Genomic DNA, 16,089 nt, shown 5'->3' with positions numbered 1-16,089 from the left:
CTGCCTGCCCTTCCTGCACATAAATAATCAGCCTCGCAGTACAGGCACCTTTACACCATGGTGCAAAGGTGCCTGCGTTGGCGAACAGCAGCCCATTGTGCACCAGCAAAGGTGGAAAGGACAGGAAGTGCCGTATCTGATAGCTGCCCGTTTCTTTGGACGTAGGATAGCACATCAGGAAGGCCTGTGGCGCTGCCCTACGGCAAAACTCATAAATGAGGCCCCTAATGTGCAACTAAGGTGAGTTGCGTACGTCTATGAAAAACTAAGGAGTGTGCCACTCATCCGGAGACTCTGAGCTGCCTTGGTGAAACAGGATCCAATGCATCTTTCCATAGGAGCTTACTCTCTTCCCGACTTACCTCTGTTTTCGGATTGGGAGCTTGGGGGGCAGCCGAGCACAGCGAGGTCTGCCCCCGGGCAGATTGGGAGGGGGGAGGGGGGGAGTGGCCGGCGCGGCCATTTTGGAGGATTTGGGCTACATTTGGGGATAGCCCAAATGTAGCCCAATTTTGAGTTTGTAGCCCAAAGGGGATATAACGAATTTTCGCTCTATCCCGGCCACCATTTTAGGTTTGGTGACCTGGTGGCTGGGAGCGCCTGTTCAGGGCAGGTTTTTGTCCCCTCCTGCCCTCCCTAGTTTTCAGGGGTTTAAGGGGGCGTTTCTAGCGGTTTGGCAATTTTTGGCGTGGGGTGTTTTGCAGGCGGCATTTGTTGCAACAGGTACATAAGGGCAACTTGGTGTATAGTCGCTTGGAACAGGTGCAGGCGGGGTGGTTGACAGTTGGCCGGGATTGGCTGGAGTTTGTTGTTATATGTTTGGTAGTTTGTGAGCAGGAATAGGGAAAGGGTAACCAGGTAGGATAAGTTTAGATTAGAGGTTGGTTAGTTACAGTAGCACAAAGGCCGGTAGGGATTACGGTCAGGGGAGTTTAGGATTTGGAAAGGCTAGATTGTGTAGGATTGGGTTGTATTATGGTTATGGAATGTTATGTTGTATTTTGTGGGATGGGGGAACTGATGTGGGGATCGTAGGGGTGGGGGGAGGAACAAGAGGTCAGGAAATTCTTGTACAGTGAGGTGTTTAGTTTTGTACGGCAGTGGCCAAGGGATGAAATTGTGATATGCACCTGTTTCAATAAAGCGGCCTTTTTCACACACAATAAACTGGTCTCGTGTCGGCTCGCCCCCCCTCGCCCCTTTATATCCCAATTTTCTCTTGCTGTTCACACTCTTGACATTTCCCGAACTGTGTCTAAGTTATTTTGGTCTTTAAAGATTTTTATGGAGTACAGATTTGTACATCTTCTCCAAAATGAAGTAGATTAATTTTGTTCCATACTTTAAACTTCCTCTTTCCATTCATGTGATGAGATTATTGGCAGGTCCAGCAGTTTAATTTCTGCAATATGTGATTGAGATTCCAATAAATCTCCCCGTTTGTTTCCACCTTAATCAATACTTCATTTGCAGGCTGCAAGGCTTGTTGCTGCTTGCACTGATCATTATGTAGTCTGGAGAATATCCATTAGATTAGTTGTTAGGACAGTCACAGGCAGGCGCCAGACTGCACGCTGCTGACTTACATTTTGTTTTTTGCTCACATTATATAATCTATTGCCCTTGTGAAGTTGCAAGGTTTTTTCTCGAAAAACGTTTTGAGACGTTTTTCAACATTTGGTACTCTTTGTGATGTTTTCAAAACAATTACAAGAAAAAAGAAACCTTCACAAAATTTTGGTTGCAGGAATTTTCAGCCTCTCCAAGGTGTTTTAAAGCTAGCAGACTCTGACATTCTTTGAAGCTGCAAAGTTTGTCCCCTCACAACCTCGCCAGCAAAATTGTGGTTTTACACTCTACTAATAGTTTCCTTTTGAAACATTAAAGTTCTTTTAATTAGCATTGCATTGCATGAGCATCCCATTGGGGATGGTGTGGTACTGTGGTACTGTGCAGATGTTGGCTTGCCCCAGGTTGTAGTATGTGTTTGATTCACTTGAATTTAATGTAATTCACATCTAGACCCTTGCACTAATCAACTGTGCACTGCATGGATGCCAGTTAGGGGTCGCCACGGGTGGCTACCCCTAGCATGGCCTTTGCGAGGTGGCAAATTCAGTGCCAGGAACACAGGGGCAGCTGGGGCTCCCCTCTTTATTTTCTGTCCATTTATTTATCACACTAATAGTGAATAAATAAAATATATTATTTATTAATTGTGTAATATAAATGGAGTACAATAAGCTGGAATATGCCCTTCCATGGCAGCTGAGGTAAGTAAAAAATGCTTTTAAATGTATTTTGTGTGCACGTTTGTGGGTGAGAGTGTGTTTATGTGTGAGAGAGTGTATATGGGGAGAGGAGTTGGCCCAACGGTTAGGGCGGTGGACCTCGAATCTGGGGAACCGGGTTCGAGTCTCGGCAATGGCGCTGAACATCCTGTGATTGTGGGCAAAAAATCACTTAATCTTCCTGTGCCTAACAAAAAGGAATGTGTCCTCATGTAACACAACTAGTGCTATTCAAAGCACTCCGATACCAGGTCAAGTTTGCGCTATGTAAAACTACGTAAAACAAAAAAGTATGTGTGAATTTGTGTGTAAGTGTGTGTGTGAGTGAAAGTGGAGGTCAAAGGGGGTGTGATGTCACTTCCGCTACCCCTGGCATTATGCATACAGTATGTGTCAAAATGTAGGTGAATATCATACATTTCTGTGCATAACTTTCCTACCCAGGAGGGAACTAACGTGCACAGGGTGTATTATACCTGGCGTACACAGCACCTTCTATTTAAAACATAGATTTATGCCTCACATCCAGAGGCTCACCACTGCCCTTGGCAGAACAGGTTCAGATACAACTTCTCCCTGAAGCTTGGTCTCTTGACTATTCTATGGTCTTTGGTTTTTCTGCATGTTCAGATTCATGCAATTTCCCATTTGTATCTAACTTATTTTGGTCTTTGAAGAGTTTTCAGGAGTGCAAGTTTCAAGACCTTCTCCGGTAGAGAGTAGATGAATTGTGTTCCATACTTTTAAAATTCTCTTTCTGTTTTTTGGTGAGAAATTGGCAATTTTGTCTCTAGAATATGTGATTGCGATTCCAAGAATCTCCCAGTTTGTTAACACCTCGATTACCAAATTATTGAAGCAATACTTAATGTACAGGTTTCAAGTTGTGTTGTTTTTTGTGCAGATCACTTATGGCTTTGTTGTGAACTGCATTTGCTTCTCCTACTATGCTTGTCAATTGATAGGGTTGCTAAAATTGATGTCTATTTCACTTGGTGCATTGACTTCAAATGTCCCTCTGGAATCCTCTGCCTGGAGTGATAGCAAAGCAAATTCAACAGGTTAACAGGCATCTCTATTGAACATTAGGCAGTACGTTTGTATCCTGTCATTCCATTTTTAGTACAATTACAGGCATGAGGTTGCAGCTAGTGAGTGCATTTTAGATTTTGCTTACTTGTATATCCTCTTGCCCTTCTGAAGTTGCAACGGTTTTTTTCCCCACAAACTTTGTGAAACTTTTTCCAAACCATGGCAAGCTTTGTGATTTACTGAACAATTACAGGAGAATTAAATCCTCACAAAAATATGTTTGCATGAATTTCACCCACTGCAGAGGTTTGCAAAGCTTTCAGACTTTGCAGCTGTTTGAAGTTGTAAAGTTTGTCACCTTAAAGCTGTGCCAACATACAACTTTGCACACTCTTCATAGCTTCCAATAAGTATCTCACCTAGGATAATATGGAATTATGTCTTTGTTTGCATTTTTGGCATGGGTTTGACTGATCTTAATTTAAATCAATGTAACTCAAACTTAACTACTTGATCTAACCAACTGTTCTCTAGTCAGCCATAAATGAACAAAATAAATTTCCTATTGGACATTTGCAACTGTGAATAATGTCTGATCTTTAGTAGGAAAGCCTTGTAAGTGTCATTTATAACCAGGGCTCCTGGTTTTATGGGATTTATTTTTTTGACATTTCCATCTGTATTTATCCATGTTTATTTTTTGCTAATTGTATCTGGATTTATCCATAGTTATTTTGGGTTCTGTGAAAAAAATGAAGCTTTAAGTGGTATATTTCCACATTTATTTAACCAATACATATGCAACCATGCTTGAATGCCTGCTAGATTTTCGTGATATGAACACCTGCAGAAGATAAATCCATGCACTTATCTGAAAATATGCAATTTTCTTTATCAGCCTTGTGCATAACTAGTGCTGTTTAAATCTCTTTACTAAAATTCCTTTCCTATTTACCCCCTTACCTATCAATCCACACAGCTATTGGCCTGGCAGTAACTACAGAGTATGTAGAATCACTCAAAAAGCACCCAATTTCTGTTTTAGCCACATGAAAAAAAATACAATGAAATAAATGGTTTTCTGTCTGTATGTATCTGTAAAAATCTTAAAAACGGAAAACAGGAAGCCTTCGTTATGACCTAGATTCTACCAGTTATCTGTCAAATTGATATAAACTAAATATAATGATCCAAGTCTGTCAAGGTGTACCGTTAGTGCAACTGACCTGTGCTAGAAATGGGGGTCTCTAGTTGGCAGAGGTAGGTGCCTTTGTCCTAATAGGGACCCTTGCTTCTTGTCAGGGTAAGGAGAATACACTTTTAAGATAATCCCTGCTCACCCCCTTGGTAGCTTGGCACGTGCGGACAGGCTTATCTCAGAGGCAGTGTGTAAAGCATTTGTGAACACATACTGAAAAGACTACAAATGGACACCACACCAGTTTAGAAAAATAAGTAATCTTTATCTAAACCAAAACAAGACCAAACGACAAAAATTCACAATACAGTATTAAAAATAAGACTTTCAAATGGCAGAAATAGTTCAGTTTGTTCAGTTCATTGCAAGTTGTAAATGCGACACTTTTCTCACAAAGTACCTGGGATGTGTCACGCAAAACAAACAAAATGGCCACAGGAAAGGTGATGCTTCGGTTCCTTACATGCAGGGAAGGTGATACGTTGGTTCCTTGCTTCGGGGGAGGTGATGAGTCGGTTACTTACTGCAGCGCAGGAGCGGTGATGCGTCGGTTCCCTACCAGAAGAGGTGAGGCGTTGTTTTCTTACTGCATAGGGAGTTGATTCGTCTGTTTCTTACTGCGTCCCCCAACGATGCGACAGTCGTGGCACCTCGATGCGATGCGTGGTTTCGTGCAGCCGCACAGTAGGCTTGCGTCGGGATCGGTGCGGTGCTCTCGGACTTCGGAGATCGTTGCACCCGATGTGTCGTGCGGCGATTTCTCGAGCCACGGCAGGCGCTGTGATGGTTTCTTCAGCGATGCGTTAGAAACAGGTGGAGGATGCAACACGCTTTTTCGATGTTGCGTCGAATTTCCAGCTCCCAGCGACACACAGTCTCTAGAGGTCCTAAACAGCAGCAGGCACCTCTTTGCAGGTTGGAAGTCCCTGCAAGGAAATTCAGGGGAGCTGGTGGTGAAATCTTTGTTGCCCTGAGAATTCAGAACAGGAGGCAAGCTTGGTTTCAAGCCCTTGGAGATCTTCTCTTCAAGCAGGTGACAAAGCAAACAGCAAAATCCTTTTTCTCCTTTCCTTGGCAGCAAGCAGCCACTGCAGGCCGACCCCCAACAGCAAACAGCACAGGGGCAGTATTCCTCCTCAGCTTATCCGGCTCATCTCCTTGGCAAAGTTTCCTCTTGATTTCCCAGAAGTGATCTAAAAGTCTGAAGTCTGGGCCACTTATACCCAAAATCATTTGTTCTCTGGAGGCAGAGAGTGTCTGTACCCAGCCAAAACCAGTTCTGTGGGGCACTTTGCAGGTGCACAACAACTTTCATTGTCAGAGTGAGCCCTGGCTCCAGACACACCACAGGGAGGCGGAGCCGTCATTGTGGAAGGCAGCCACAGCCCTATTCAGGTGAAGGTGCTACTCCTCCCACCACTCCAAATGCAGACCAGGCCTATTCAGCACAGCCCTGACTCATCAGACTTCTGAAGCCTTTGACCCTCTCCAGCCCCTGTCATCCACACACCAGACATACAATACACAAACCTAGCAGAGGCACACTGGATGGTTAGGCAAAAAAATACCTACCTTCTAAAAGTGGTATTTTCAAACACAGAATGTAAAAATCTCCCTCACTTTCAAGATGCATTTTAACATTCTGAGTTCAGGCATACTAAACTTTATTTTTCTACCTTGCTCCCAAGTTATGTTTATAAGATGTTATAAACAAACTCCCCTTTCTGTCCTATGGGAACAGGTAGCCTTGTAATAGTGAAAAACAAATTTGGCAGTATTTCACTCTCAGGACATGCCACACACATCAGGGCATGTCCTACCTTTCACATACCATGCATCCTTCCCACAAGGGTACCTTGGACCTACCTTAGGGGTGACTGACATGTAAGAACTGGGAAGGTTAGGGCCTGGCAAGTGGGCACACTTGCCAAGTCGACATGGCAGTCCCATACTGCTCACAGGCTCTGCAATGGCAGGCCAGAGTTACATTTTACAGGCTGCTTCTGTGGGTGGCACAATCAGTGCTGCAAGCCCACCAGCAGCATTTGATTTAGAGGCCCCGGGCACACATAGTGCACTGTAATAGGGTCTGACTAGTAAATCAAATAGCCAATCATGGAAACACCAATCCATAACAGTAACTTACAGGGAGAGCATATGCACTTTAGCACTGATCAGCAGTGGTAAAGTGCCCAGAGTCATAAATCCACCAACAACAGGTCAGACAAAATACAGGAGGAAGGCAAAAACTTCTGGGATTACCCTGCTCAAAGGGCCAAGTCTAACAACCTGGGTGTCGCTTTTGAATCCATTCACTATTTAGAGTGTTGCATAAGTAGTTCCTAAAAATCTATTCCCTTAGGTCAGTGAGATTCCCGTCTTTTCTCGATGCAGAGTTTTGTTCATTGTCTAAGTGTACTATTTCATCTTGAAGGGTATATCGACATTTCTTCTATATTCCTTTTTCAACAGCAACCTGAAGCATGCGTGGGGATCTGCAACAATTTCTTAATTGAACCACAATTCCTTTTTTTACTTCTACTTTGGGAATAACACTAGGTGAAGCATTTTCAAAGTGAGCATGTGTTTTTTTTTCTTTCAAGCGACACTGGTGATTCACTGAAATAATTCAGCTGTGCTGTCTTTGTCTCCTTCTTGGCTAACCTTGGGAAGATTCTCCACTTAATTGTTCATGGTTTTCCAGTATGTGTGTTTGTGTGTATATATATATATATATAATATATATAATGATATGGGCGCTGCTTGTTTTGCTCCTCTATTCAAAAAGTGAGCACAGGTACCACGAGGTAGAGCTGTTAGCAGTTGAGTCTGTCTTTTATATCTATTATAAGATCGAGGCAAAAGAGTAATTCCATGTAATCAATTCCAATATTTGATATGGGCGTAATATGTATTTGGCACTGGACATAAGTTTTTTTTTGCATAGCATTATGAATTAATAATGTTCAGCAGTAGAAATCACAATGAAGATATGCTTTGCATATATTTTTTCTATGTCTGCACACAGTATCCAGTATTCCTACGGGCAATTGGGCGCAGGTCACTCAACTAGAAAAAGGCTTCGCCAAAACGCGTCGTTGTTTTGCACAATAAAATTATTGTGCTGTCCTTGTGGTGTGCCGCGTGATTCATTCTGATTGATCGCTAGGTAAAGAAATAAGCGGGTGTCATTACCGCTGCTGGCACCAACGTCGAGAGGAGGAGAGGAAAGGCGTCTATGACAAGTTGTTCACTAAACCTTTCAAAGCCGTTCCCGCCACTCCCTGGAATCGATTGATCTATTGTGGGTAAGCGAGCATGGTGGGGATCTGTGAGAGTTGCATTAATCTTGTGCCGGAGGGCGGAGGGTTATTGTCAGCCTCATTCTTCCTTTCACGTAAAGCGCTTGCGGAACCCTCGATCTACCGAATTTGGAGCAAACGTAACGCCCCTGCCTGTACAGTGCTGGGTGTCCGAGGACACGTGATTTGCATTCTGAACTTGTTTTAACTATGAATGAATGAATGGGAAACTACCAGGAAGGCAGTAGCCATTTCACTATTTGACGAACAGCTAGATTCAGAAAGTATTCCATCTACATCAGGAATAAGCGGCAACATAACTGAGCCATCATTGAAACTCATACTTCTTGAAAAATTAACGAAAAGAGAATTGAATAAGTGGTGGGAAGTGACTTCCTTAACCAACTATATTGAAGTCAACAGGGTGCCCAGAGGACTCAGAATAGCGATTATTCCAATTTACGAAAATCCAAACCGAGAATTACTTAAGGAATGGTCTACATTTATGGCAAAAACATGCCAGGGCATGATAGAAATGTTGATCAAGTACGCAAAAAGTGACTTGGATACCACACGCAAGGAACTAGCGGAACTACGACAAGAATTAGAGAAATTTAAAACAGATAAGACTGTAATGGATTTTGGCAAACAACTTGAACTAAAATTGAAAAATTATGAAGACGCAATTATAGCAAAGAAACAGCAAAAGTTCTTACGTGATAAGAAAGATTATGCGGAAGGTCGGATTCTTACCTATGCAAAACGCTTTGACTGGGCACAAAGAAATTTTCATCTCACCCAGAGACAGAAACAACAGGAACTGATATCCACAGGCTCAAGCTCTGATCTTAGCTCTGATACCGAAGCAAGGAGTGTCCCTTTAGGAGTACGCCCACTGACTTTCCTCCACGAATTTCAGATCCTGAAACAGAAAAAGGATCAGGAGGAGAAACCACAGGCAAAAACAAGAGGAAAAGGTCCAAAAAGAGGAAGAGGCGCAGGAATAAACATAGATCCAGAGTGAAAAATAGACGAGGAGGAAGGACCATTCCTCCCCTGTATCCAACTGAGGACTCTACCATTTCTAAGAAATCAGTATTAAACTTATCATCCAGACCACTCTCAAAGGAAGAGTTCTCGGTGTTACAATTAGGATTATCCTTTTGTCCCTCGCTTAATATGGACTTTGTTACCACGCAAATTGACTTATTCCTCTATATTCGCAAGCTAAAATTAATGAAGATTTTCAAAATGGCTATCGGATCAAAAAATACTAAATTCAATCACTGTGACTCAGATGAAATATCTAACTTATGCATTGGAGATATGGATGTTTTCCTAGAACTAAGCAAAATGGAAGAAAATTTGGTAGACTTGACCGAGAATGAAAAAAAGAAAAATGCTCATAGAATTGGGATTCAGACCTGATGCCTCTTGTAAAAGTGGATTCAAACCAAAATCCAAATTCAACCCCAATGTCCCACATGACAACATCGAGGCTTTTAATGCAATCATGATTCATGAAATCAATAAACTAAAGGACCAACCTATTGCATCAAGACAAAAGAATCTAACTAAATCCCAACGGATAGCCCTTAAGACATTATCAGAAGACCAGAGTATAATCATAAAACCATCTGATAAGGGTGGTAATGTTGTGGTTATGGATGTTGAACAGTATGACCAAGAGGCTAAAAGACAGTTACAGGACACTGAATGCTATGAGGAAATTGGGAGGGATGTCTACATATCTTCTATAATGACATACCATAACTTATTGAGAGATTGGTGGACAGGGATGAGTATCTATTTTTAAAAACAGACAATCCACGCATTCCCTGTTTTTATGTATTGCCTAAAGTGCATAAACATCCAACTAGACCACCTGGGAGGCCTATAGTTTCCTCCAATGGAGGATTATTGGAGAACACGTCAATCTTCCTTGATCTATTCCTAGCCCCCTTTGTTCTGAAATTACGGTCTTACTGTAGGGATAGCTCTGATTTTCTGAGACGCATACACAATGTCATGCGGGAGGATTCCTACCACATGATAGCGTTGGATGTGTGCTCCTTATATACATCTATAGATCAACAGCAAGGGGTAGATGCCTGCATGTACTTTTTTCGTGAATGGGACATCTCATTCTTTGACCATACACAAATGCTAAGGAGCATGATTCTGTGCTGTTTGAAGGAGAGTATTTTTCTCTATGGTAAGGCACTATATCGACAAAAGTCTGGTACCGCGATGGGCACCTGTTTCGCCCCCCGCCTGGCTAATCTTTTCCTTTACTGGTGGGAAGAACAGGTGGTCTGGACAGAGACTAATGAGAGGTTTACCGAGCACATACCAATTTGGATCAGGTACATTGATGTCCTGTTCCTGATTTGGGATGGGCCGGCTGACCTAGCACAGGAATTCATTAGGGAGTTGGGCGATAACCAACTGAATCTAAAATTCACCTATAAGATCAGTTCCACCTACTGTGAGTTTTTGGATGTAGCAGTCACAATAACAGAAAGACAGATTGTAACCAGTCTTTTTCGAAAAGACACTGCGGGCAATACATTGCTCCACGCTGAAAGCAATCATACCATCCCCTTGCACAATAGTATGGCGAGTTTCTGCGGGCTCGCAGAAATTGCAATATGGAAGAGGCCTTTGAAAAAGAACGACAGATTATGACGGAAAGGTTTTGTCAGCGTGGATACAAGAACAAAGTTATTAAAGCAGCTAGTGATAGGGCCAGTAAAATCACACAAAATGAGGCCCTATTTTCATCAAGCAGGAGAAAAACCAGGTACCATAAAAACAAAAATAAAACAGAGGCGCCTAGGTTAATTACCACCTATAATATCCAATCTAATATCCTGACGCAATCGATGAAACGCCATTGGGGTTTACTATTGACAGATCCTGTGATAGGATCACATATGGGCACCACACCTCTGGTGACCTACAGGAAATCTAAATCCCTAAGGGATCATCTTGTTCATAGCTACCAGGACACACCCAGACCATCCACCTGGCTGGGAATGCAGAAAGGATTCAGGAAGTATAATTCCTGTAAAGCATGCAAATTTAGCCACAACAAAGACAGTTACTTAGCAGTTAAAGGTAAAATCAAGAAAATCACCAAGTTTATCACGTGTACTACGGATTTTGTCATCTCTGCTTTACAGTGCCCCTGTGGTCTAAAGTATATTGGCAGCACTAAGTTGCAATTAAAAACTCGGGTTTTGCAACATAGGAGAGCTGTCACTAATGTTGATTTAAGCTATCTGGTAGCTAGACATTTTCAGGACAAACACCAAAGCAACTGCAATCTATTGGAGTGCTTTGGTATTGACAAAGTTTTGCCACATCCCAGGGGAGGTGACCGCAAAAAACTCCTGAAAGTAACTGAATCGAAGTATATTATTGAGCTTAATAACTAATGGGCTCAACTCAGGGGAAGAACTAGCAACCCATATTGGTCATAAGTGATAATATGGCCTACTTTTCTTCTTGACTATATATGTATATGATTCTGCTCAGCTTTGTCTGATTTTATTTTTTCACTTGATTTTTATTATGTGAGGGATTATACAACATCTACTAGGGAATACATTCTTGGCAATTTTATGAATGTGAGAGATTGGCCTTCGCCTATCACACCCTTGTGGCAGGCTCGGTTATGGTAGATTGAGTGTAATAATCTGATTTCCCCAATACCTACTGTTGTTACTATCCCTATCATTAAAACATTCAATACTTGTCTTCATTTTTTACTTTTTATTTTTTGTTTATTCTCTGTTTCCTTTTTTGTTCTCACTTTATTTATTGAATTAATAATTCAATAATAATTATGTTCACTATGGTGCATCACGTTCACTCAGTACCTGCCCACCGTGTGTTGTACATTTGAGGAATCATAATGAAGAAAAAGTAATTATTACTTGCACTTCTACTGCCAAAATTAGAAAATGCTTGATTATATCACTGTATCAATTATTGCATTAATTATGGCATGTTCATTAATTGCTGGGATGTCGATTTTAGGGATGAAATTGTTTGCTAGGTCGGGGTACATTACCCTTGATTTGGTTAAATGGTACCTGCCAATGACCAGAATATGAATAATTTATATGAGATGTATTTGTTAATACTCATTATTTAAAAGGTGATTGCCTTAATGTCATTTGACTTAATGGGGCATCTCTATTCATGTCCATGATTGGGTACATTACCCGGTATTGAATTGCCCTATGCGCATATATAACTATATGATTATTCTGTGTAAATCATTTGTATTATGCATCCAATGAAATGGGCGCTGCTTGTTTGGCTCCTCTAATCAAAAAGTGAGCACAGGTACCACGAGGTAGAGCTGTTAGCAGTTGAGTCTGTCTTTTATATCTATTATAAGATTGAGGCAAAAGAGTAATTCCATGTAATCAATTCCAATATTTGATATGGGCGTAATATGTATTTGGCATTGGACATAAGTTTATTTTTGCATAGCATTATGAATTAATAATGTTCAGCAGTAGAAATCGCAATGAAGATATGCTTTGCATATATTTTTTCTATGTCTACACACGGTAACCCGTATTTTTACGGGCGATTGGGCGCAGGTCACTCAACTAGAAAAAGGCTTCGCCGAAACGCGTCGTTGTTTTGCACAATAAAATTGTTGTGCTATCCTTGTGGTGTGCCGCGTGATTCATTCTGAAATTTCCGGATTGATCGCTGGGTAAAGAAATAAGCGGGTGTCATTACCGCTGCTGGCACCAACGTTGAGAGGAGGAGGAAAGGCGTCTATGACAAGTTGTTCACTATATATATATATATATATATATTATAGATGCAGCGAGGACACTCAAAGTCAATCCGTGGATTTTAGCTCTTTCTTGGCTTTCCACTCGGGCCGTCCATTGATGATCTTGCAAAAATGCTTTACTCCTGACATTGGTAATTCCGTCTATTCTTATTCGAAGGCCCTCATTACAAGTGGTCCGATAATAGTTATATGTGTGGTAACTCTTGTTACCGGACATATTGCAATTCTGAGTTTTGTGATCAATATCAACAGATCATACCTGCCAATATTGATCAAGAGACAAATGCCCAGTATTGCCTAGAAAATGTGTATTTTGGGGTGGTAAGCAAGAGCTGTGTGTCTGTGTAGGTCACTTTGCCGGGTGTGCAGTGTCACAGCCCGGGTGGTTATCAGCACTCTAGAACACAACAGTCCCTGCTCCCATCACCTTCCATGTAGGGGCCTTGGCACTCTCCTGCGTGGCCAGCCATAGTCGATGGGTAACCTGAGTTTTGGGCGCTATGCAGTGTCCTCGGTTTTACCTTTTCCTATAGCCCCACACAGCAGCTCAACTCCATCGAGTTAAAGTCATGAGGCCGGTGATGGTACACATGCCTCTTAAAACTCCTCCCTTGCTGAAGAAAACTCAGATATGAAGAGCTAAAACGCTGTCCCTCATGATGACTGACGCTTTAATCACCCAATTGTGGTCCTGTGGGCTGATCCAAAATGTAAATGACGTGTCTTACAAAGTAATTGTTGAAGCGGGGTTAACCATTGTCCCACTCCATATATTTGTTCTTCTGGGATAATCTAAAATGTGAATGACAAGTCCAGCAAGCAATCCCTTCAAGGGCTTGACCCAAAGTCCCTCTTTCTTCATTACATGAGCACAAGCAGGCAGCTGAATCCTGCAAGGCCTCCTAGCACTTTATTAACCTGTAATACTGATATAGCATACCGTATATCACATCACCTGCCCTGCATTAGTCTTTAAAGGTCCTATACTTTATTTGACACCCAGAATGTCTTGAGGGTGTCTGCTGCTGTTGGGTCTTCCTTTCGTGGCCCTTACTCCTCTTGGGCTCCATCTTACTTTCGGAGTGTCTCATTTGCTGTTCCTGTGTCACTCTCTAGCACTGTGTCTCAGTCTCTGTTGATGTGTCGTCAGTTCTATTTCTGTGTCCCACTTGTCTTTTGGGCTTTTTTCACTCTATTTTTCTGTATCACTTTCTGTCACTATGTCTCACTTTTTTTCCTCATTGAACAATTACATGTCACTCTTTATTGTAATTAGGCCTGGGCGTATTTCGCGGAGTTGCGCTATGCGGAACTCAGCAAAGTGCAAAAAAAACTCTGCTGCGCTACGCGAAGATCCGCAAGCGGCAAAGTGCGTTAGATAAATGCTGTTCACAATGATTTTCAGTGCCAGATGCTTGTCTGCACTGTTTAATCATCATGAACAGCACCTTTTCTGCCGCTCGAATAGATTTTTACTTGAGCGGCAGCTTTCTCAACGCGAACGGACGGTTTCTCAACGCGAGCGGTCGCGAGCATACGCGACCACTCGCAATGAGAAATCTGACTGCCCCCATTGAGAAATCTCGCTGGGAGGTTCATTTTCCATGCTCGCCAACTTGACTTGACAAACGTGAGCACGGAAAAAAACTCTGCTCCGCTGCGCGAAGCGGAGTTTTTCAGAACTCCGCGAGCTCAGCGTATCGCGGTGTGTGGAAAACTCTGAAAACTCCCCGAGCAGAATGGAGTTCACCGCCTAGGGTGAGATGGTGTTGAGCCTCAGTTTCATGAGGCAATGGGTCGCCAAGATAAAGTACCTTTCAGCTTATCAAAAATACAGTCAATTACGTAAGGACAGACTGAATGCTTGAGTTCCTGAGGCAGGAATAGAAATATAAAAGATTTTCTATAATAATTTAAAAGGTGCGGTATAGAAATAATAAATGAAATGAAATAATTCTTTGAAATAAAGGCTCTCATTAAATAAGACAATACAGAATAATGTGCAAAAAAAGAAAATGGACAGCCTTCTTAGTAGCATCAGAAAATCTTCTGGTTCACCCTCAAAATCAAGGGCTTATATACCGGTTTCTTGGATACAAAATCACCAATTTTTGCAAACACATGATGTGAACAAAAGAATTACAATGCTAGCAAATCAGAGCACAACTTTATAATTAAAACGTCATAATTCCTTAGCATCTAAGCACTATCCAACTACATGATTATTGATTCTGCCCACTGCATGCTACTGCCATCTGGTGAGAGCAGAGGAAACTAGCTATAAGAACAACTTTTAGCAGGTGTGAATGAATGCAGTACAGTGTTCTAGTGGAAGGGCCTTGAGAAACGCAACATTACTGTGTCCCTGTTAGAACGTTTTGTTCAAGAACAGCAAGAACAACGTCAATGTAAATAAACAAGCATGACTCTGCTTGACTGAGTGCTACAGAAATAATGAGCAGTGAACATGCAGGGGAAGGCAGCCATTTTGAACAAGATGGCGTCGAGTCATAATTGATGCCTGGTTAACATAAGCCAATAAAACACACTTTAATCATGACTGCAAAATTGTTTCAAGTGTAATATCATGTTCTACATGTTGTTAATAATGCATAAAAAATAAAATGCACAAAACCTCAAAGTGTTCTGCCACTTTGTGTTGCACTCTGTTGTTGGGTCTCTCTCTTCAAGTTTCATTGAATCCCTCTTATTGTCCCTCACTCTGTCTCTCTCACTGTCTACCCCTGCAGGTTTGGAAAGCCCGTCTCACTCCCTCCGTGCTGATGCGCACCCCTACGCCAGCTCTGCCTCTACAATCTGTATCACCCTGGCGGAAAAGCACAAGTGTGACCGGAACCTGGAGATTATACTGCACCCTAGTGGTAAATCAGCAGAATGCAGATCACGAAAACTGAGCATGTGCCACCATGGGGCGCTGCTGGCAATGGTGGCACCAAGAGCAGCCTGTCAACCTGGTGTAGGAGAGGTGTACGGAGTAGTGCCTGCGAGAGTGATAGCTATAAGAGGGCGCGATATAATGGCGTCGGAGCGCTATCTGTGATGCCGCTATATGCCATAGTGGAGGAACACTGCCTGTGAGAGGGGTGTGGTGAAGGTCATAGACTGGTATATGAAGGGAGTGCTATGGAGTAGTGTAAGAGCTATATACGCGCTGTAGGGTATGGTGACGGAACACCGACCGTGCGAGAGCTGTGGTGAAGATCACTAGGGAAGCACTAGTGTGCAGTGCAGGAGCTACATGCAGGTTGGGGGTACGGTGAAGGAACACCGACTGTAAGCAAGCTGTGGTGAGGCCACTAGGGGAGCACTAGGCAGTAATGTAGGGGCTACATGCAAGCTGTACGGTACAGTGTAGGCCCACTAGGCCAGTTATAGGCAAGCGGTATGGAATGGTGTGTGTCTGCTGGTTGTCCACAAGCT

The 16,089-nt window shown here is 42.4% G+C and overlaps 1 protein-coding gene across 1 annotated transcript in view; it reads left to right on the top strand.

Annotated features, from left to right (window-relative positions):
- The window catches only part of VWA5B2 (von Willebrand factor A domain containing 5B2), a 334,472-nt gene that overhangs the window by 193,254 nt on the left and 125,129 nt on the right, over nt 1-16,089 (top strand). Inside the window, exon 6 of the mRNA XM_085635592.1 lies at nt 15,399-15,530. Coding sequence (XP_085491718.1) covers nt 15,399-15,530 — 132 coding nt within the window. The remainder of the gene's footprint in view (nt 1-15,398; nt 15,531-16,089) is intronic.

This window comes from Triturus cristatus, chromosome 11 (assembly GCF_964204655.1).
Source record: "Triturus cristatus chromosome 11, aTriCri1.1, whole genome shotgun sequence".
NCBI lineage: Eukaryota > Metazoa > Chordata > Amphibia > Caudata > Salamandridae > Triturus > Triturus cristatus.
Note: the sequence above shows the minus strand (reverse complement) of the source record. Positions and strands in the feature narration are given on the sequence as shown.